Below are 24530 nucleotides of genomic sequence, written 5' to 3' on the forward strand. Positions count from 1 at the left end.
GAAGCTGGGAGTACTGTTGTGTGCTACCATGCCCAGCTAGTTTTTAAAGTATTTTTTTTTTAGAGATGGGGTCTTGCTTTGTTGCCCAGGCTGGGCTTGAACTCCTGGCTTCAAGTAATCCTCCTACCTCAGCCTCCCAAAGTGCTGGGATTATACATATGAGCCACTGTTCCTGGTCTAGTTTGCACTTTTTTTTTTTTTTTGAGACAGAGTCTTACTCTCTTGCCCAGGCTGGAGTGCCGTGGCACAGTCTCAGCTCACTGGAACCTCCACCTCCCAGATTCAAGCGATTCTCATTACTCAGCCTCCCGAATAGCTGGGATTACAGGCACCCGCCACCACACCCAGCTAATTTTTGTATTTTTAGTAGAGATGGGGTTTCGCCCTGTTGGCCAGGCTGGTCTCGAACTCCTGACCTCAGGTGATCCACCCACCTCGGGCTCCCAAGGTGCTGGGATTACAGGTGTGAGCCAACACGCCTGGCCATTTGCATTTTTAAGATAAAAATTTTACCATGCTGGATATATAGTAGTAGCTATGTACTTCAGTTTCTCAGTTGTTAAACGAACTTAATAGAAGTACTACCTTATAGAATTTTGAGGATTAAATGAAATAGTCTTCTGAGCACAACAAATATATTATCAGCACAACAGCTAGCTCTATTGAGTCTTTATTATTATAATAGCAGTAATAGTCAGACTTGGAAGGGGTGAAAGAGAACAACAGTCCATTTTATTTTTGTGGCATATATATCATAGGTCATAAGACCTTGGATTATTTAGATGCCATGTTAAAACTTGACAAAACTAGAAATGTTGTGAGTGTGCAATAGCAGGTGATAACTAATCCAATCATTAATTTATTCTTGAATTTGATCAGAAGACAGACCTAACTTCATCTATTGCCAATTATTATTGTAACAAAATCTATTGGAATTTCAGTTTAGGCACTGCAGTACAACAGTGAATTTCAAAAGTGAGATATTTTATGTGGCTTTTTAAAGTAGGTTTTCAAACCAGTTAAAGGCTCTAAAACCCATTAAGAAGGATACTATGGGTCAGGAATAGCATTTTATGAGGACTCTTGAGAAAACGGTGCTGTGTCCCCTCCACCGTGGTACAAGTGGAGGTTACTCTCACTTGTTCTCTTACTTGGTATCTCTCCTTGTTCTCTCACTTGGTATCGAGTGAGAGGGGCTTGAGAAGGACGACTTAAGAGATTTAAAGGATTCCCCCCAGTTGCGGGGAACAGAGGACCAGGGTCTGACTCTCCGAGACACCCAACAAGGAGAGAACTGTGGCTGGCTTACTGTTCCCACAGAAAGAGCTATACTGTAATGGTGTCTGTGTTGAATTTGCCTACACTCCAGCCTTTGTCAGGGCAAAGGAAATGTATTTCCTGCAGATTAGAGGTGGGCCTAGCGGAGGAGAGGGGTAGCCTGGAGTTTGACTCCTGTCCAAATAGATGCCTGAAAGGGCAGTGAGGTTCCAACGGTGAGTCTTTTGAATGACAGCCAAAAAGCCAGGTGAAGAATGAATTATCCAAGTCAATGGTGCTATGGCCAGAAGGAACTCTGAGGTGAGACTCTGAATAACCCATGAAAGTGCATCTGAGAAAAAAGAATTAGCTTCAAACATCAGCAGACAGGTGTTTTGGCAGGAGGGCTCATGTTGGAATCTCCTTGCCTTCCTTCCCCAGCCTCCGTCTCCCATGCCTACCTTGGAAAGATCCGACAGCTAGGGATGGTGTAAAGTCGTGGAAGAGAAGAAAAGCAGCTGATTTCAATCCCTTCCCAGGTTCCCTGGGGCTGGGGAAAAGATTTGATTACCTAGTGAATATTGGTTTGTTACCTAAAGTGACCATAAGCCTTTCTTTAACATTGACCAAAAGAATCAAATGGGCCTGTTGAAGTGTTCATCTAGTGTCAAGGGAAAATTTTTCCCCACTGAATCAATTTTAAGAAGGCAGTCAAGACAAGAAGCTGTATTTGATTATATTCTGTTAGTGCTTATTCAATAGACACATAAATCTGTAATTTTTAATATTTGGTATAGAAGTAGGTTGAAATCCACAGTAATTCACAGAAACTTGTGCAAGGGTTTTGTTTTGTTTTGTTTTCTTTCTTTTTTTTTTTTTGAGACAGAATCTCACTCTGTCCCCCAGGTTGGAGTACAGTAGGATGACCTCGGCTCACTGCAGCCTCCACCTGCCAGGTTCAAGCAATTCTTGTGCCTCAGCCTCCTGAGTAGCTGGGATTACAGGCATGAGCCAACACGGGCAGCTAATTTTTGTATTTTTAGTAGAGACGAGGTGTCTCCATGTTGGCCAGGCTGGTCTTGATCCTGACCTCAGGTGATCTGCCTGCCTTGATCTCCCAAAGTGCTGGGATTACAGGTGTGAGCCACCATGCCCGGCCAAGGTCTTTTTTCTTGAAAATATCTTCACTCATATAAGCAGTATATGCAATATAAGGATATGCTCTTGGGTTTCTTGATGTGGTCTAATATTTAGTGTTGGCCCCTTAATTATAAAAGTTGCTTTTATCTAAAAGTAGATGTTAGTTGTCAGGCAATGTTTGCTGTAAAAAATAAATAAAAAATAAAAGTAGATGTTAGGATATTTTCTTCTAGCCTGCCTAGTATTTATATTAGATTCTTTCTTTTTTTGAGAAAGAGTCTCGCTCAGCTGCCCAGGCTGGAGTGCACAGCGGCGCAATCTCAGCTCACTGCAACCACCATCTCCCGGGTTCAAGTGATTCTCCCATCTCAGCCTCCCAAGTAGCTGGGATTACAGGCACCCACCACCACGCCTGGCTAATTTTTGTATTTTAGTAGAGGCGGAGTTTCACCATGTTGGCCAGGCTGGTCTGGAACTCCTGACCTCAGGTGATCAGCCCACCTCGGCCTCCCAAAGTGCTAGGATTACAGATGTGAGCCACCGCACCCAGCCTAGATCGTTTCTTAAACCATAGATGTCTGAACTTTTTTGAATGAAATTAAATGATTAGAGATTAGTAAAATTTTTGTATAAGATAGTAGACTAACAAATTCTTACTAGTCTGGGTGTGGTGACTCATGCCTGTAATGCCAGCAATTTGGGAGGCCAGGGTGGGCCGATCACTTAAGCCCAAGAGTTTGAGACCAGCCTGGGCAACATGGTGAAACCTTGTCTCTACAAAAGATACAAAAATTAGCTGGTGTGGTGGCACACACCTGTAGTCCCAGCTACTCAGGAGGCTTAGGTGGGAGGATGGCTTGAGCCTAGAAGGCAGAGGTTGCAGTGAGCAAACATTGTGTCACCGCACTCCAGCCTGGGTGACACAGCGAGACCCTGTCTCATTAAAAAAAGAAAATTTAACCTCTCTCAAGCTCTCCATACTGTAAGGCTCTGCATGTCTTGGTTGGATTGTGCTAATATATTTGGCCAATCAGCTCCTTCCTACTGTCTACTTTTGAATCCCTGTCACCACCATCTAAGTCAAGATGACAGTGTTTACACAGTCTCTTCATTGTGTTTTAAGATTATAGTCTTCTTTCTGGTGAGGGAAGAAAGAAAATAGAAATATGGCTTACTGATTGGGCCATGGCTCACGCCTGCAATCCCAGCATTTTAGAGGCCAAGGTGGGAGGATTGCTGGAATCCAGGAGTTCAAGACCAGCTTGAGTAGCAAAGTGAGACCCTGTCTGTACAAAAGAAACACACACAAAAGAAATATGACTGACTAAAATACATATAATTTTCATAATACTTTAAAATGTAAGAAGGCAAAAAATTTCTGGGCTCAAGGTGGGTGATCGCTTGAACCCAGGAGTTCAAGATCAGCCTGGGCAACCTGGCAAAACCTTGTTTCTACAAAAAGTACAAAAATTAGCCAGGCATGGTGGTGCACACCTGTGCTTCTAGCTACTTGGAAGATTGAGGTGGGAAATTTGCTTGAGCCTGGGCTGTCGAGATCGCAGTGAGCTGAGATTGCACCACTGCACTCCAGCCTGGGCAGTGGAGCGAGACCTTTTCTCAAAAAAAAAAAAAAAAAAAAAAAAAGGCAAAAAATTAAATTATTAGTATGGTAAAGTTTCATTTGGACTTAATATGAAACTCATTTCTAGAAATGATGATCATTTGCATAGGGCTTAACTTCCTTTGCTAAGAAAATAGAGTAGTATACTAGGAGACTTCCAGAGCTGCATAGAGCTTCAGGGTCATCTACCAAGACAGACAATTTGTTGTCATCATCAGTGTTAAACTCTAAATTACTAAGTGCTTATGTGCCAGATACTGAAGTTTATATACACTTTCTCTAATCTTTAATAATTCTAGAAAGGTATGTGTTTGATCCATTTTCAAGATAAGAAAACTCATTCAGAGGGGAAGTAACCTGACCAAGAATACGTTGTAGTTGTAGAGCTGGGAATATGACTCATGTCTGTTTTTTCCATAGCCCATTTTCACTTAGGTTCCATTAGTTTATTATATATTTTAGAAGGACTTACAGACTTGATTTCCTCAGCGAAGTCAGATTACTCATTTCTTTGGCACAGAATTATGATTATTTGTATTTAATATTTCTTTCTTGTTGGTTTTCATTTTTGGGTTTTTATGGAATCTGCCTTCTGATTCTCAATTTTTTTTATTGTGAAATATAACATACCTTCAGAAAAAAAGATTAAACATATCTATGGTTTTATAAATGATTATAAAATAAATACCCAGTAACTATTATCCAGGTCAGCAAATATTCTACTAGTGTATGAGTCAATTTCCATGGCAAAAGAACTAAGCTTAGGCACTATACTCAAAAAAACTAAAAATAAAATTTTTCTAAATGTGTATTATATCAATGGAATAAATACAAATATAACTTACCATGTCATAATTCCCCCCACGCTTTCCCCTCTTTTACAGCATGGGTAGGTTCTCTCTCCATGGGGATGATTTTCTTTTGCTGCCCAATAGTCAGCGTCTTCACAGACCTATTTGGTTGTCGGAAAACAGCTGTCGTGGGTGCTGCTGTTGGATTTGTTGGGCTCATGTCCAGTTCTTTTGTAAGGTAAGGACTTGGTTTTTTCATGTTGCTTTTTAAAAACTGTTAGATACCTTAAAGTTTTACTTTCAGAAACTATGCTATTTACAAGCAAAGATCCTCCTTTTCATTTTTTAAAACTTTAAGCAATATGACTTATAAAACAAACTGTTATCCATAGCAGCAAATCAGAGCTTGAGAATTTGAATGCTTTTTTTTCTTGTAATGCCTAAGACTTAGACATCAATCAGGATATATGTGTTTCTTGGTGCATGGAAAAATGTTTCTCCTTATCTTTTTCTTCTATTCACATAAAAATCCTAATGGCACTCAAGTTATAACAATGATTTATCTAAAACAGCAGCCTTAGTTTAAGGTCAGTTCAGTCTGAGGCCCACGGGTTACAATAAGTGGTGTTTTAAAGTAGCTGTTCATAGGCTTGATATGAAATATTTTTATTAATGAGACCAAAACTTTGCCATTTATTCCAACCCAGGTAGAGAATTCCTGTCTGTTCTTTAAAAAAAGAACATGCTAAAATTTTAAAATATCATGGCAAAATGAAGTGGTCCAATGTACCTTAAAATAAAACTTAATGTCAATGTACTTCTCCTGTATCTATTAGAATAAGGATCCCCAACCCCTGTGCCACAGACTGGTACGGGTCCATGGCCTGTTAGGAATTGGGCTGCACAGCAGGAGGTGAGCTGTGGGTGAGTAAGCAAAGCTTCCTCTATATTTATAGCTGCTCCCCATTACTTGCATTACCACCTGAGCTCCACCTCCTGTCAGATCAGTGGCAGCATTAGATTCTTCTAGGAGTGCAAACCCTATTGTGAACTGTACATATGAGGGATCTAGGTTGCACTCCCCTTATGAGAATCTAAATGCCTGATGATCTGTCACTTTCTCCCGTCACACCCAGATGTGACCGTCTAGTTTCAGGAAAACAAGCCCAGGACTCCCACTGATTCTACATTATGATGAGTTGTATAATTATTTCATTATATATTACAATGTAATAATAATAGAAATAAAGTGCACAATAAATGTAATGCACTTGAATCATCCCTAACCGCCTTCCCCCGGCACCATCCATGGAAAAATTCTTCCTGAAACTGGTCTCTGGTGCCAAAAAGATTGGGGATTCCTGTATTAGAAGAAAAGACGCAGTGCACTGAAGAGGGACTCACTGTAAGGAACGGATGGGCACATAACTGCATGGAACACCTCTCCCTGCAGCTCTAGTTCTCCTTGTAAGTCCCTTGCGTTGGTAGAATAATCCTCAGTTAGACAAATACTGATTTAATATGTAGCTCTGGCTAACAGGAGGTGATTAAGAAGAAAACCTCTTAAAATGATTTCCATCCTTTGTCTCTACTTTAGTGGTTTATCTTCATTTCCTGCCTCTTTCCTGTCCCTAGCTGTCTTTATGCTGCTTTAGTTGAAAAGCGTTAATGTGGTCATTAAGGAAAAATAAGTCAAATTTACATTTGACTTTTTATTTTTAAATATTTAATCAACAGAATCCTTGGTTTTACTCATTGCTGCCCCCCACCCCCCAACACACATCCCTTCCTCAACTCTAAAGTGAGCCTCATTCTTTCATATTTTCTTCCATCTAATTTAGAAATTCTATTTGGATTTTTAAAAATTATATTTATTTCTTTGTAGAAAATAGATATTTTCATCTTTAAAGTACCTTTATGGGTTTTTTCTTCTAAAATTGTTTTTTAAAGAAAAAAAGTTTTGTTTGGAATAAGATTCTTGTAGGTAATTCCATGAGATGATTTATTTTAGCAGCAACATAATATTTACATTATTATTAATGTAATTAATGTTATTAATACCTCATCGGATAGCTTCTTTGATCTGGAAGCTTCCAGGTACCTATTGTCAGTGCTTGTGGCTCTACCACTTGCCGAATGTATTACAACTCTAGTTGTGGTAGAGAGGGGACTGAGAGGTAGACAACTTACGTAATCTACTACCTAGTTTTTTAACAAAACACACATACAAAGCAATGTTTTTCAAATTTTTCTGACCACTGAGCAATAAAAATTATGACATATATTTTGATGTGACCCAGTTCTGTCTCTCTTTCTCTACCCTGTAAGTGAAACAAAATTTATTGAAACCAAAATTCCCTTACTACATGTAATATTCTCATATATTCTATTAAATTTCATTATTTAGCTTGCTGATCAAAGGCTACTGAAACTTGAGAGCAAGATACAGGAGCAAGGGGAAATGTGGTATAGATTCTGAGGGTCGAGTGGCAGGTCCATTTTTCCTCTAGCTCCAGTTCTGCCTTCTGAGGAAAACCTTCTCCAACAACTTAGGTCAATCACACCCATGTCCCTTCTCTGAATCCTTTTTGCACATATGATTGGTATCCGACAGCCTTACTCATTTACATTGCACTTATTCGGCTGCCAAACGTCACAAACTGGAACCATGTGTTACTGAAGGGAAAACCTGGAAGTGAAAAGGGTTCAGCAGTAGTGCAAATACCATCACAAAGCTCATATACTTCACTCTGCAGGAGGGAGAAGCTCTGTGGTTTTCCAACTGAGAGCATTACAGTACAGTGGTACCACTGTACAGGAACTGATGTTCCTGATGATTCTGCTGTGAACAGTATTTTTAATATACACTTTGAAGAAGGCAGAGAGAAATGTATAATAGACTTAAATTTTTTTTCTTTAAAATTGTTAAATAAAAACAAATAAGCACTTTAAGTAAGTTACAATTATCTGGAAAACTACTTAGGTGGAAAAACTGATACAGAATGAATGAAGTATTAATTTCTGTTTTGTTCTGTGTTATATTATTATTATTTGGGATAGATGTCTTGTTTCTTTAAGGCAGACTATGAATATCTTGAAGGCAGAACCACATTTTTTTTTTTTTTTTTTGAGACAGGGTCTCACTATTACTCAGGCCAGAATGCAGTGGTGTTATCATAGCTGACTGCAGCCTGGATTCCTGGGTTTGAGCCATCCTCCTGCCCCAGCTTCCTGAGTAGCTAGGACTACAGGCATGTGCCATCACACCCAGCTAATTTCAGCTATTTTTTTTTTTTTTTTTTTTTTTTTAAGTAGAGATGGGGTTTTGCTACGTTACCAGACTGGTCTCAAGCCATCCTCCTGCCTTGGCCACCCAAAGTGTTGGGATTACAGGTGTGAGCCACCACGTCTGGCCAAGGACCAGATTTTTAATATTCTTTTCCACAACGTATCTGGTACATAGTAGTTGCTTAATATGTTGGCTAAACAAAGAGTGGAGATTCAGTAAAGGGTGTTCAGAGTGAGGTGAGATTAATTTGGGACAGCCTAGAAGTGATTCTTGAGCCTGATTTGAAGGTGGTGCTAGCTGTGGATTAATAGAGGGAGAAGGGCATCTCAGAGAGAGGATTGCCAACATGCCTTAATTTTATCAGATTCTAGAGTTCCTTGTGATTACCTCAGCATGTTGCTAGACTAGCATTATTATCCAAAATTTTAATTATTAACCAACTTTAATCTTACTTTCTAACAAATTGTTTGCTTTTACTACTGATAGCCTTTTCAAAAAACTTTAACTAGTTTTATTCCTTACCATAATTGTTTCAAAGAACATAATGATATGATCCTTTATCTTCCTAAGAAATGTGCAATTATTTGGTTAAACTGTAAGATTATTTAATCCATTATTCTTTTGACACATGCATGGCCTTACAGCTTACAAACTGGGATCACTAAAGGAATACACTTAATTTAAGTCTTTCTGTAGTCAGAATATGATTTCTTGTTGTCTTGCACAATACTGAGAACAGTGCAGTACAGGGCGAAGGTTGGTCTACAGCCCTTAGGCCAGCAAAAACAGGCACAACTGCGCCTCTGTGCAAATGTTCCTGACATAACCTTGGGGAAAAAATATAAAATGCGGCCTTTTCTTTTACTACCTTGTTTGGTAAGTACCTGGAAAAACTCCATGAAATAATTAGATTTCATAGTTAATTCTAACTTTTTAAAAAAATGTTTCATTGAGACTAGGTTTTTGGTTTGTTAATTGAATCACTGTTGATTTTACCCTTCCTGGCACCAACCTTTATTTCTGAGCTGTGGAGAGCACAGTTCTTACTCAGTGCTGTGTGCGTCACCTGAAATCCACAGAAAGAGGAGGCGGAACAAAATCACTGATGACCTTAATGGTTATTTTTCACATATTCAGATTAAATTAAAATATGTTTAGTGCTACATGCTTGACTTACTGAGTTTTTCCCTCTATTTTGGTTAATTTTTTTTTTTTTTTGGTTAACTTTTACTTGTAGAAAATATGTTGATGAACAAAAACCCACTTATACTATAAGATTTTATTCTACCAAGCACACAGTAACAATATTGAAAGCTGCTTTCCATCTTTTTCATCTTTATACAGTTCCATCGAGCCTCTGTACCTTACCTATGGAATCATATTTGCCTGCGGCTGCTCCTTTGCATACCAGCCTTCATTGGTCATTTTGGGACACTATTTCAAGAAGCGCCTTGGACTGGTGAATGGCATTGTCACTGCTGGCAGCAGTGTCTTCACAATCCTGCTGCCTTTGCTCTTAAGGGTTCTGATTGACAGCGTGGGCCTCTTTTACACATTGAGGGTGCTCTGCATCTTCATGTTTGTTCTCTTTCTGGCTGGCTTTACTTACCGACCTCTTGCTACCAGTACCAAAGATAAAGAGAGTGGAGGTAGCGGATTCTCCCTCTTTTCCAGGAAAAAGTTCAGTCCTCCAAAAAAAATTTTCAATTTTGCCATCTTCAAGGTGACAGCTTATGCAGTGTGGGCAGTTGGAATACCACTTGCACTTTTTGGATACTTTGTGCCTTATGTTCACTTGGTGAGTATGCTCCTTCACTGATCATGAATATTACTATTTAATAAAGAAAAACTTCTTTGAAGAGAAAGTTAGGTCGAGTTAAAGTTGGCCTCAAACATTATCCTGGTTGTAATTTGGGTATTCTTGAAATGAAAGGTCTCTCAAGACAATGTCAGCACATCCATCAGACCACTAAACAGAGAGAGTATGTTTCATAGTGTGCTTTGGTATTTTAAAAACCCCGCAAACCCAGCCAGACACCATGGTGCCTGTCTATGGTCCCAGATACTAAGCTGAGGCAGGAAGATCACTTGAGCCCAGGAGTTCGAATCCAGCCTAGACAACATAGAGAGACTCTACCTCTAAAAATAAAATAAAAGTCCCCAAACAAACACAATATTTTTTAAAAGGAAGGCTAAAATAGTGGAACAAATTACATTCAATATAAAACATTTGATAGGTCTCTTTTTCTTCATATGGCTTTTATCAGGGACAAAGCTAGTGCTATGATTTTGCTACATAAGTAAATTGTTTTTCATCCGAAGGGTGTAGGTAATTAGCAAAAAAGCCATGATGTTGATACAAAGCAACATTACATCTACTTGTGGTACACTTCTGGGAAAATGGGAATTCTATTCAGAGGAATATCTGAGAAAAGTTACTCAAGATCTAAATGAGGAAAGAGAACTATGGTTTTATAGGAAATTAGGATTTCAAGTGCTCAAGAAGCTTATATTGTTTATTTCTATTTCAAAGGCAAAATTCAGCTTTGTTATACTGAAATACGAATAATTAATGTCTAGACTGGGGTTGGTGCCTCACGCCTGTAATCCCACCACTTTGGGGGGCTGATGCAGGAGTTCAAGACCAGCGTGGGCAACATAAGGAGACTTCATCCCTACCTGGGGAAGGAAAAAAAAAAAAAGAAGGAAGAAGCAGTGTCTAAAGTATCTGCCCCTGGCAACGTTTGTTCAAAAGTGTTCATTATGTTTCTTCCTTTTTTCTTTTGTGGCTGAAAATGTATTTACAATTCACCGTAAATGATAAAAATGGCATTGGCACACATATTTGTATGTTTGTGAACTTGGATTTTTTTCTAGCTTACAGTCTACTTTTGGAGATTTGTGCAATTTTTCTTTAGTTAAGAAATAAGTATAAATATAACTGATTTATGGACTATCAGGCTACATCCTGATCTGATAGTCCATTTTCATACTATTAGGAAAGTATAGCTGAACCAACTTAAGGTAAGTTTCCTGGAATATAGATCTGTTGTGACAGGATTAACTTTACCAACCAACCTCTTTCATAGCTTCTGTAGTCAAGAGAACATTTATTGTGTCCTTTCTCAAAAAGATGAGTAGAAATTCTTTTTCTTTTTTTTCTTTTTTCCAGACAGGGTCTTGTTAAGTTGCTCAGGCTGGCTTCAAGCAGCCCTCCTGCCTCAGCTAGGATTACAGGTGCAAGCCACCACACCCAGCTTTAAAAAAAAAATTATCTTTGGTACTACCACGTGAACACACCTAGAGAAATCATAACTCAGCTTTGCTAATACTAGACATTTACCAAAGGAAAAGTGGTAGATGACTGTCTAGTTATTTTTGGTTATATATTTATAATTTGTAAATTAATTTCACATATATTACTTCATTTGACTTTCACAATAAACCAGTAAAGCAGATAAAATAAATATTAGCTCCAATTTTACAGACTGAAAAACAGATCTATTGTTAATAGAGACGTTAAGTGATTTTCCAAGAATTACATGTCAGTAAACAGCAGAGCAGGAGTTAGTTCTCTTCCACTGTGCTTACCTGGTAGCAAAATCAGTCTACAGTCTTAATAGCATATTGGGCCACTTCCCTGGATATATTACCAAATGTGTCCATCTTATTAGGGGAAAAATGAGTATGCCTAAGGAAATTTAATAAACATGTTATTTCTTCAGGTAAATCAAATTTCATAGTGGAAGGTGAGTTAGACAATGTTATAGATACTTTTGTGATCAGGAGATGGCAAATCAGATGGTGCACAGAACAATAAAGTCTCTGTTAATTCTGTTAATAAACCATGCCTTTTTTCTGCTTTCCCTTCTTCCAGGCATGTTTTCTTACAAAATATGTTGACATTGTTCATTTGAGATTTTCTCTTTCTCATAATGGTGCCCCTTATGGCACCGAATGCAGCACGGTAGAGGAAAGATCAGATAGCTAAATGCCATACAGGTGTTTAAATCTCCTCTTTGGTTATGTACTGAGTTTGTCACTTTGTTGTAATTTAAGGTTTGAATTATGGATACTTAACCAGGAATGGGACACTAGTTTCCTCCTTATACAGGGAAAAGGTGTCTCATATCCTTCAAAAGACTAGTAAAGTAGATGATGTTCAATTCCTACTAAACCCTTTATTGACTGTTGAGGGGACACATATATGAGACGTAAAAATTTGCTCTGAAGGAGCATAAACCTAGTACATGTAATTAAAAATGGCTACAGTTTATAAAGCACTTTTACATACATTCTCTCATTTAATATTCACAACAATGCAGTACCTGTGGTGTATCCTCTTTATTTCATGGAAGGGAAGACTAAGGCCCGGAAAGATTAAATAACTTGCTCAGCCAGGCACAGTGGCTCATGCCTATAATCTCGCCACTTTGGGAGAATGAGGTGGAAGGATCACTTGAGCCCAGCAGTTCAAGACCAGCTTGAGCAACATAGTGAGATTCCATCTCTACAAAAAGTAATTTTAAAAAATTATCTGGGCATGGTGGTGCATGCCTGTGGTCCCAGCTACTTGGGAGGCTGGGGTGGAAGGATCGCATGAGCCCAGGAGGTCAAGGCTGCAGTGAGCCATGATGGTGTGACTGCACTCCAGCCTGGGTGACTGAGTAAGACCCTATCTCTAAAAAAAATTATAAAGTATTCTAAAGGAGGAACAGATTGAACAATTTTTAATTTATTTGTCTCCTCCTCCTAGTGGCAGCCTTTTAAATATGGAAGGTGAAGAAATAAAGAGCCAGATGTGGTGGTACACACCTGTAGTCCTAACTACTCAGGAGGCTGAGGCAGGAGGATTGCTGGAGCCCAGGAGTTCAACGCTGTGGTGTGCTATGATTGTGCCACTGCATGCCAGCCTGGGTAACAGAGCAAGACTCTGTCTCTAAAAAACAGATAATAAATAAAGAAGTAACTTGTTCGAGGTCACAGAAATAGTGACTGATAATTATTACTGTAGTACTTTTATGTAAGAGGCAGTATTGTATAGTGGTTTAAAAGTGAAGGTTCTGGGCCTGGTGCGGTGGCTCACCCCTGTAATCCCAGCACTTTGGGAGGCCAAGGCAGGTGGATCACCAGAGGTCAGGAATTTGTGACCAGCCTGGCCAACATGGTGAAACCCTGTCTCTACTAAAAGTACAAAAATTAGCTGGACGTGATTGCTTGCACCTGTAATCTCAGCTACTCAGGAGGCTAAGGCAGGAGAATCGCTTGAACTTGGGAGGTGGAGGTTGCAGTGAGCTGAGACCGCGCCATTGCACTCCAGCCTGGGTGACAAGAGTGAAACTCCATCTCAAAAAAAAAAAAAAAAAAAAAAAAAAAAAGGTTCTGAAGTAAGACAGATCTGGATTTAAATTCAGGTTTTGTTTCTTACTAGTTGCATAACCTTGGGCATCCTCTGTAAGCATCAGTTTCCTCATCTATGGAGATAAACCCAATTTTGCAGAGTTGTGAGGATTAAATAAAATGTATGTGAAACATCTACCTCAGTTCTGGCATAAAAATGGGAGTTATTTTAATGTAAGGCAATGTGATTGCCAACTTGAGATAGAAGTAAATTTTGAAAGGAGAAAGATAATACCTATTTGGAAAAGTGATTTTAAAAAGTTTCATAGCATTGGAGTTGGGCCTTGAGCATGAGATTTTGTGTACAAATCTGATCTTTGATCAACTAGGGAACTAACCAGTTTAGGTCTTTGAAGATTCAGAAATACAACGGAGTGCTCTTATTGCTATGTTAAAAATTCTAAGATCTTATTAGATTGTACATGATGATTTGAGAGAGAATATGTAGCTTGCTTTCAAAGTGAGGTTGGAGGTTTGATCTTCTCGTAGTTGACGTTTCAAAAAGAAGAATTAGATTGCCTCCTCGAAGCTAAATTTACCTCTCTTTTAGGCCTTCCCACTTAAAATCTTTTTTAGAAGGATACAAATCTTATAGATCAATTTAGATGAGGCCTAACTTTCTAAAAACGATTCCTAGTAGCAGCTGTGTCAGTTTTTATGAATTGCCCCTTTTGCCTGAGAGTTGTTTTGTTTTGTTTTCTGGAATCTTTTTTTGTTTTGTTTTGTTTTCGTTTTCGTTTTTTTTGAGACGGAGTCTTGCTCTGTCTCCCAGGCTGGAGTGCAGTGGTGCAATCCCGGCTCACTGCAACCTCCACTTCCCGGATTCAAGTGATTCTCCTGCCTCAACCTCCCTAGTAGCTGGGATTACAGGCGCCTGCCACCACACCTGACTTAATTTTTTGTATTTTTAGTAGAGACAGGGTTTTGCCACATTGGCCAGGCTGGTCCCGAACTCCTGACCTCAGGTGATCCACCCATCTTGGCCTCCCAAAATGCTGGGATTACGGGTGTGAGCCACCACGCCTGGCCTCTGGGTTTCTTTTTTTTTTTTTTTTTTCTTTTTAACGGCTCCTCTGACTCCTCTCATTTAGCTTTCAGGAGCATAAACTCTCTTGGTTTTCTGCCTACCTCCACATCACTCCTCCTTAGTTTCTTTGCTCACTTCTTCTTTTTCCCACTGACCCCTGAATATCAGCATGTCCTAGGGCTTGTCCCCTGATCTTTTTCTCCATGTATTCTAGTGGTGGTTTCATCCAGTCTCCTAAGTTCATACATCACGTATATGTCAATGACTTCAAATTTATAATTCTGGTCCAGACCTTTTCCCTGAATCCTCCACCAGAGCTGTATATCCAGCTGCTTACTTAACATCTCCACTTGGGTAACTGCTAGGTGTTTCAGACTTACCCTGTCTAACCCTGAGGTCTTGATCTTACCCCTTAAAACTTACTCTGCCCCCAGCCATCCTCATCTCAGGAGTTGGCAATTCCACCCTTTCAGTTGATCAGACTCGAAACTTTGGAGTCATCCTTGGCTCTTCTTTCTTGCACACCATAGTCCTGATCCAGTGAAGAAATCCTGGTGGCTTTTCTTTCAAAATATATCCAGGATCTGACCACCTCTCACCATCCTCACTACTCATACCTTAGCCCAGGCTACCACGTACCCCTAGCCTGGATCACTGCCAGAGCCTCCTAACTGGTGTCTCTGTTCCTTCTCTGCCCTGCGGAGTTTGTTCTCTGTGAAGAAGCCACAGGCATTCTTTCTAAACATAAGTCACTCTGCTCAGAATCCTTCAATGGCTTCCCATTTCTCTAAGAGTAAAAACCAATATCCTTACAGTGGCCTACACGGTCCTTCACAATCTGGCCCCCACTACCTCTCCGAGCTTCCATCCCTGTCCCTTGCCCACTCTGCTTCTGCCATTCGCCTTTTAATGGGGCTCACTCTGACTACCTGCTTGAAACTTCCTGTGTCCCTTTTCCCCCGAGTATTCCCAAACCCCTCCTATTACTCCTTTTCTTTTTTTGTAGCACTTAATACTTTCTAACATTATCTATTTTACTTCTTTATTGTAGTCATTGCTTACTATCCGTATATTTACACGTCTGCTAGAATGTAAACACCACAAGGGTAAGGATCTATTTCATTCAGTGGTAGATCCCGAGCATCTAGCGCAGTGCCTAGCACACACTGGGTGCTCAAATATTTGTTGAATGACTAAATATATTCTGGGTGAGTCTAAAGTGACACTGTATAAGTAATGTTCATTTTTTCATCATTTGGATCTTTAAAATTCTCTACTTTGATGCCATAATGATTTTTCACATTCTGTACTTGCAGGACATGGTGTTATTAATATTTATTCAATACTTATTCAACAAATAAGCTCAAACTAAGGAAACCTCAGAATAATTGAGTAATCAGTAATGCTGTCCATTGATGGAGGAGAGAGTTGGTGTGTTTTGCTCTGATTCACTTATGCCTTTGCTGAAATTTTAAGATAAATAGAAGAAATTTCTGGTCCCTCAAGTAACTGTGTCTTCAGTACCCACTGAAAAATCTCAAAGAGTCTGGAGTGGTGTGTTTAAGAATAGGATGCAGGATGCAGAACCATAACCAGGCCTCAGGTCTGCATAGCTTTGGTCGAGCATTGAGCATAGGGCCTCGTGAGATAACTGATAAATGCCAAATATGACAATGATAAATGCCAAATATGACAATGATAAATGCCGAAGAATGACAGTGACAATGATAATGAAGTTACCAAAAATGATGGTAACTTTTCTCATTGGCATGAAATGCTCTATCTCCAATCTGAAGCTGATGATGTAGTTTCAGTTACTCTCATCTCTCTCCCCTGCTACTCAGATTGAAAATCAGCTACTTAGTACCTGTGTTCTTTGACTCTAGACCATATCATTGGGTCAAATTTCAGTTTTTAAATTTTAGATCCACATGGTTCTCTGTCAAGAAGATGACTGACTCATATTGAAATCTGTAAAATATGTATTCATTAGCCTGTTTTTTAAAAACTCCCTTATAAGTGGGTTGACTTTGTGGCAGATAGTAATTGACTGTTCTCAAAAGAAACTTTGACCTGGTAGGAAGATCCCATTTACCTGATGCTATGGTTCAAGACAGACAGATCATTTGCTTGCTAGCAGGGCAATTAGATGAACTTCAAGTCCACTAGTAATTGGAAATGATTTTTTTTTTTTTTTTTGAGACTGAGTCTCATTCTGTCGCCCAGGCTGGGGTGCAGCGGCATGCTCTCGGCTCACTGCAACCTTCACCTCCTGGGTTCAAGCGATTCTTCTGCCTCAGCCTCCCGAGTAGCTGGGATTACAGGTACCTGCCACCACGCCTGACTAATTTTTGTATTTTTGGTAGAGATGGGTTTCACCATGTTGGCCAGGTTGGTCTCAAACTCCTGACCTCAGGTGATCTGTCTGCCTCGGCCTCCCAAAGTGCTGGGTTATAGGCATTAACCACCGCCCCTGGCCATGAATTGTACTTTTAAACCAGAAATGAAAATTTGAGGCTAATAAGTCAGTACAGGGAGCATGTAAACCTCAAAAGGTATTTTTTAGCTTTGAGTAGTGCCAGATGCTGCCAAGGGTCAATCAACACTGGAATGTAGCTATTAGACCTTGCTAGGCAGAGCACCTCCATTTACACTGTGGTCAGAGCAGCAGTACTGCTCCAAGCCAGAGCTAAGGGCGCTGAGCCACGCAAATAGGAACAGCATACAAGCCTTCATCTCTCTGTGGCTTCCTCAGAGGGAGATTCATGTAACATTTGCCAAGAATTGATTATGTGTCAAGCACTTCCCCAAAATCTCACAGAACCACCACAAGGATGAGTGTAATAAATAACACATACTTAGAGCCAAGGAAACAATTCTGCAAAGCTGTGCTTGTTCAAAGCCATTCGCATTATGCTTAAAGCTGGGATTTGAACACAGGTTTCAGACAAATATGTCTGAAATATACTCTTTTTATGAAGGAGTCTGCATTCCTTCATTGCTAATCCAGAGATAGGAGTGCTGCTATTTTCAGCCATACTGGGCCTACACCAAAGATTGCTTTGCACGTTTCCCTTCTGTTCTCTCAGAACGAAGAACAGAGGCCATGTTGAGCTGTTCCAGCACTCAGAGCATGCTTCACAGCCAGGGAGAAAACTCTGGAGGAAACCAGCTTTTGTTTTGATATAATTAATGGGAATGAGAAAATATCTATACCCTTATTTTCAGCCCCAACTTCTCTTTTGATCTCAAGTACATTTTGAATATGAGAAAACTGAGGCCATGCAGTTACTTTTCACAACCTGTGACAAGCAGAACATGGACCATACATAGCTTTGTGTTCAATTTTGCTTTCTACAGTAAACATTAAGCATAGCAGAAGAACAAAAATGGACATGTACAAATTTATAGCAAGATCTATCCTTTATTTGATTAACATAAATACTATTGTAGGAAAATGGAAAAAGGTAAACTGCTTGAAATTTAGTCACATATAAATGCTCCGAGGCCACTGGTGGATCATTAGTCTCCTGAGAGAGCTCTAAAGAATTAGTGTGTTGGAAAACTGTTCCCTCCTGTTAATGTGTAAATTTCACCAGTGGGGTTTTTTTTTTTTTTTAAGACAGGGTCTCACTTTCTTGTCCAGGCTGGTATGCAGGGGTTCAATCACACCTCACTGTAGCTTCGACCTCCTGGGCTCAAGCAGTCCTCCCACCTCAGCCTCCCAAGTAGCTAGGACCACAGGTGCACACCACCACACATGGCTAATTTTTAATTTTTTGTAGAGATGGGGTTCTCACCACATTGCCCAGGCTGGTCTCAAACTTCTGTGCTCAAACAATCCTCCTGCCTTGGCTCCCTGCCAAAGCACTGGGATTACAGGTGCAAGCCACTGCATCTGGCCTTCACTAGGTTTTTCATTTTGTTTTGCATGTGTCTCAGGTTTTATTTGATAAAATGCAGTATACTTTGAATCATCTCAAATTTCATTTCTAATATGGACATTGGCATGTCTCAAATCCTTGGATTAATAAAATTAAAGTTTGTTCAAGTTTGAGGAACCTAAATTAGCCAATTAGATAAGGGTCCTTTCATGTTTTTATATCAACTAGAAAATAAATTGTTTTGATATGGGATGAATAGAAATAGAAATCTTAATTTGAAGAATCTTCCCCTTGTGAGGCTATACTAAATGGCTTTTGCCTGACATTTACAAGGTGGCTGTGGGTTGTGGAGAGAGTTGTCTGATCCATTGAGAGTACATTTCTTACCTTCAACATCTAGGGCATCCTTTGGGAGAAGCCCTTGTAGTCACTAACTCTAAGGATCATAGAGCATAAGGGTAAGCAGGCCTTCTTATGTATTCATGCTATCAGGAAGGGTCTTTAGCACCCAAACAAAGTTCTAGGGGCTGTACATTGCTGATGTGTTAACCCTCAGCTGCCCATGTAGCATCTATTTCCCCCTATGCTTTCCCCACTTTCTATCCCTATCATTATATCTCTGGCTCTTTTGCCCCTCTCCCCTTGGGCAGCTTACTTGTAATTAGAAAGTTTATATTCCCTCATAACATATTGTAAAAGTGCTCATTTAAAGGGCAATGTGCACCAAATTGGAGGTGTATAATTGCAAACATGGAATCCCTATATCTCTGTTATGCAATCCCTGTATCTCTGTTATGCAATCCCTGTATCTCTGTATCCATGTTAAATTGAACTGATGCTTTTTTGAAGTAAAATGGTAAGAACAGTGGCAACATCTAGTCTTCAGAGCATAGTTTAAGATTTTTGCCCAATCCTCCAACCCATGCAATGGCGTGCTTTGAAAACCACAGGTTTCTTTTAGACAAATACAACATTTATTTCCCGCATTTCTTTTTGATTTAACATTTTAGTTAACATTTTTATTAACATTTTAGTCTACAAGATGCTTCCACATTATCTCTCATTGGAGTCTCAGGACCACTGTGTGAAATGGGCAATATCAGGGCTTCTATCTAGCAAGAAAAGAACCAGATTTGGGGTGGCGAAACAACTTGCTCAGGGTTGCAAGGATGGTACATGGTGCAGCCAGGGCTTGAGCTTGGGTCTTCTTAAACGTGTGGCTTTTAAATAAAATACTTAAGTGCCTGCCAAAAAAGTATAACATTAACTTAGGACCTGAAAGGCATTGTACAGATCAGGTAGTTGCACTCCTCCCCCTGCCCTACAAAAAAAGAAAGGTAAAGGAACTAAGGCATGGAATAGTTAAGTTGCTTGCCAAAAGCCACAGTTATAAAAGAACTGGGTGTAATACCCAAGAACATCCATGGAAAATAAATGGAAGCTTATTACAGCCCAGCCTGTAAATATGTACATAGAAACAGAATGTGTATGTAGAAACAAAATTATTAGAGGAGTGAAATTAGTTTCTGTCCTAACCCTGGTCAACTCATAGGGTTCATTTCCCAATCAGGAGGTTGCTTTGCCATTTTGACATGATCCATTTTCTCAGAGTTGCCAAGAGCAATGGCAACTGGCTTTGTTGTCTTTCTTTCATGGATCTATTTGGAGCTCAGGGACAAGGTTGTTATGCGGCAGATTGTCCCTGACAATGCAAGGCTCACAGTAGTATCCTTATAAACCAAAGTTCACTGTACACTGGGCCAGGAATGGGCTGCTGAAGGTGACCTCTCCTTCATGTTGGTTGGTTTATCTTTGTTGGTTGGTTGTGTTTATCTCTGTTCACTATAAGGTTCTGACAGAAGCAGAGTCTTGGGCCCCGTTACATGTCCCCAGCCTGGTGGATGATGGTTACAGAGTGCTGGAAACTTTTTTATTTATTTAAAATGGAGTTATGTAACTGAAGAGTTGCCCTATCTCAGTCTTAGCACTGCAACCAATTAAAATAGAAAGGCTTAAAATGTTAATTTTGTTTTTAGCCTAGAGTCTTAAATACTAGGGTTTAAAAGTTTCATTTACTTTCTCTCTCCCTCTCTCCCTCTCTCCCTCTCTCCCTCTCTCCCTCCCTTCCTCCCTTCCTCCCTTCCTTCTTTCTTCCCTCCCTCCCTTCTTTCCTTTTTCCTTTTTCTTAACTATGCAGAATGCTTTGCTACTTTGCAGAATGCTTTGCTACTTTGCAAAATAAAGAGTAATCACTTTGCTTTTTCTTCAAGACTTTCAAATTTAAGTAATTTTGTTTTTCTATTTTTCATCCAAAAATAGGGTTATAACATTTCCTTGACACAAGGATATATATATATATTTAGAGACAGGCTCTTGCTATGTTGCTTAGGCTGGCCTTGAACTCCTGGTGTCAAGTGATCCTCCTGTCTCAGCCTTCCCAAGTGCTGGGATCACAGGCATGAGCCACTGTACTCAGCCTTTATTAATCTAAATATGATAATTTACCCACTGAGATTCATTTGTGCTGATTAAATTTACTCTCAATCCCTATATGTATTTCTTGTATTTTTGTTGTTGTTATGTGGCCTGGAAATGTTTCCTTTATTCACTCATTCATTCCCTTCACAATTAACTTCCAAAAAGGCTATGAAGATATTTATGCACATATACATTTTCTGATTCAACTCTCATGGTAACCTTTTATAAGGAAAGCAGTGCTAATAGTGGTTCTTCTACTAATAGATAAGAACATTGAGGCTCAGAGAGGTTTAAAAGGTTTGCCTAAGGTTGCCCAGTTAAGTAACAGAGTTGCCATTAGAATAGATTTCCAGTTTATTCTAATGGCAACCTTAATTATTGTTGTTTGACTTGCTCTAATTATAAATCAGTTAAGCAGATTCAGGCATTCATTTGAGTATCTATTGCGTGCCATAGACATTCTAGATGTGGGGATACGATGCTAAGAACAGATACTTTCTCATACACAGCTCAATAAACAAGTAAATTCATAAAGAAACAAAGTAGTTTTCAAATAGTGATATTTTCTTCAAAGGAAACAAATTGAGATGGAAGGTGATGGTAAGAGATGGTAAGAGACAACTTTGGCCAGTCAGGGACAACCTCATTGAAAAGCTGATAGTAAGTACATCCTTTGGGTAAAGGGTAGTATAAGGTACTTTGAAGGTACAAAAATAAGACAGCTTTCTATTGCCCTTGGGAGGCCTATAACAGAATTTCTCAAGTCTCTAAGGCCAATCAAGAGTTGGATTTTTTTATCCAACTTATTTTTAATTGATGTATTATTAAAAATCTGCATATCAAAAATGAAAATGTCTTGCATACTTTGCTGTAGGACCCAATCATTGTTTTTTCTTCATATACTGCATTAGTCTGTTTTCACACTGCTAATAAAGACTTACCCGAGACCGGGTAATTTAGGAAGAAAAAGAGGTTTAATGGACTCACAGTTCCACATGGCTGGGTAGGCTTCACAGTCATGGTGGAAGATGGAGGAGGATCAAAGGCATGTCTTACATGGTGGCAGGCAGGGGAGTATGTGCAGGGGAACTGCCCTTTATAAAACCATCAGATCACGTGAGACTTATTCACTGTCACGAGAATAGCACAAGAAAAACCTGCCCCCATGATTTAATTACCTCCCACCAGCTTGCTCCCATGATATGTGGGGATTATGGGAGCTACAATTCAAGATGAAATTTGGGTAGGGAACACAGCCAAACCATATCATTCTGCCCCTGGCTCCTCCCAAATTTCATGTCCTCACATTTCAAAACTAATTATGCCTTCCCAATAGTCCCTCAAAGTCTTAACTCATTTCAGCATTAACTCAAAAGTCCACAGTCCAAAGTCTCATCTGAGACAAGGCAAGTCCCCTCTGCCTATGAATCTGTGAAATCGAAAGCAAGTTAGTTACTTCCTAGATACAATAGGGGTACATGCATTGGGTAAATACACCCATTCCAAATGGGAGACATTGGCCAAAACAAAGGGGTTACAGGCCCCATGCAAGTCTGAAATCCAATAGGGCAGTCATTAAACCTTAAAGTTCCAAAACGATCTTCTTTGATTCCATGTCTCACATTCAGGGCACATTGATGTAAGAGGTGTTCTCCCATGGCCTTGGGAAGCTCTGCCCCTGTGGCTTTGCTTTCATGGGCTGGCATTGAGTGTCTGCAGGTTTTCCAGATGCACAGTGTAGGCTGTCAGTGGATCTACCATTCTGGGGTCTGGAGGACGGTAGCCCTCTTCTCATAGCTCCACTAGGCAGTGCCCCACTGGGGACTCTGTGTAGGGGCTCCAGTCCCACATTTCCCTTCCACACTGCCTTAGCAGAGGTTCTTCATGAGGTTCCCGCCCCTGCAGCAAACTTCTGCCTGGACATCCAGGCATTTCCATACATCCTCTGAAATCTAGGGGGAGGTTCCCAACCTCAATTCTTGATTTCTGTGCACCCGCAGACTCAACACCATGTGGAAGCTGCCAAGGCTTGGGGCTTGCACCCTCTGAAGCCATGGCCTGAGCTGTACCTTAGCCCCTTTTAGCCATGGCTGGTGCAGCTAGGATACAGTACACTAAGTCCCTAAGCTGCACACAGCAGGGGGACTCTGGGCCTGGCCCATGAAATCATTTTTTCCTTCTGGGCCTCCAGGCCTATGATGGGAAGGGCTACGTTGAAGGTCTCTGACATGCCTTGGGGACGTTTTCACCATTGTCTTGGCAATTAACATTGAGCTTCTTGTCACTTATGCAAATTCTGCAAATGTCTGCAGCTGGCTTGAACTTCTCCCCAGAAAATGGGTTTTTCTTTTTCTTCTTCTTTTTTTATTATTATACTTTAAGTTATGGAATACATGTGCAGAACGTGCAGGTTTGTTACATAGGCATACATATGCCATGGTGGTTTGCTGTATCCATCAACCTGTCATCTACATTAGGTATTTCTCCTAATGCTATCCCTCCTGTAGCCCCCCACTCCCCTGACCAGCCCTGGAATGTGATGTTCCCCTCCCTGTGTCCATGTGTTCTGATTGTTCAATTCCCACTTATGAGTGAGAGCATGTGGTGTTTGGTTTTCTAATCCTGTTTTAGTTTCCTGAGAATGATGGTTTCCAGCTTCATCCATGTCCCTGCAAAGGACATGAACTCATCCTTTTTTATGGCTGCATAGTATTCTATGGTGTATATGTGCCACTTTTTCTTTATCCAGTCTATCATTGATGGGCATTTGGGTTAGTTCCAAGTCTTTGCTATTGTGAATAGTGCTGCAATAAACATATGTGTGCATGTGTCTTTATAATAGAATGATTTATAATCCTTTGGGTATATAACCAGTAATGGGATTGCTGGGTCAAATGGTATTTCTGGTTCAAGTTCCTTGAGGAATTGCCACACTATCTTCCACAATGGTTGAACTAATTTACACTCCCACCAACAGTGTAAAAGCTTTTTTATTTCTCCACATCCTCTCCAGCATCTGTTGTTTCCTGACATTTTAATGATTGCCATTCTAACTGGCGTGAGATAGTATCTCATTGTGGTTTTGATTTGCATTTCTCTAATGACCAGTGATGATCTTTTTTATATATATATTTGTTGGCTGCATAAATGTCTTCTTTTGAAAAGTGTTCATATCCTTCACCTACTTTTTGATGGGGTTGTTTGTTTTTTTCTTGTAAATTTGTTAAAGTTCCTTGTAGATTCTGGATATTAGCCCTTTGTCAGATGGATAGATTGCAAAAATTTTCTCCCATTCTGTAGGTTGCCTGTTCACTCTGATGGTAGTTCCTTTTGCTGTGCAGAAGCGCTTTAGTTTAATTAGATCCAATTTGTCAATTTTGGCTTTTGTTGCCATTGCTTTTGGTGTTGTAGTCATGAAGTCTTTGCCCATGCCTATGTCCTGAATGGTATTGCCTAGGTTTTCTTCTAAGGTTTTTATGGTTCTGTTGCATCGTCAGGCTGCAAATTTTCCAAATTTTATGCTCTGCTTCCTCTTGAACACTTTGCTGCTTAGAAATTTTTTCCACCAGATACCCCAAATCATCCTCTCAAGTTCAAAGTTCCACAGATCTCTAGGGCAGGGACAAAATGCCACCAGTCTCTT

At 39.9% G+C, this 24530-nt stretch overlaps 1 protein-coding gene across 3 annotated transcripts in view; it reads left to right on the forward strand.

The window, feature by feature from the left end:
- SLC16A10 (solute carrier family 16 member 10) overlaps positions 1-24530 on the forward strand; it is a 139780-nt gene that overhangs the window by 84512 nt on the left and 30738 nt on the right. For all 3 annotated transcript variants that reach the window (XM_063812639.1, XM_001156832.7, XM_016956166.4), the window contains 2 exons: positions 4903-5047; positions 9443-9896. In XM_063812639.1, coding sequence (XP_063668709.1) covers positions 4903-5047; positions 9443-9896 — 599 coding nt within the window. The remainder of the gene's footprint in view (positions 1-4902; positions 5048-9442; positions 9897-24530) is intronic.

This window comes from Pan troglodytes, chromosome 5, assembly GCF_028858775.2.
Source record: "Pan troglodytes isolate AG18354 chromosome 5, NHGRI_mPanTro3-v2.0_pri, whole genome shotgun sequence".
In the NCBI taxonomy this organism is placed as follows: domain Eukaryota; kingdom Metazoa; phylum Chordata; class Mammalia; order Primates; family Hominidae; genus Pan; species Pan troglodytes.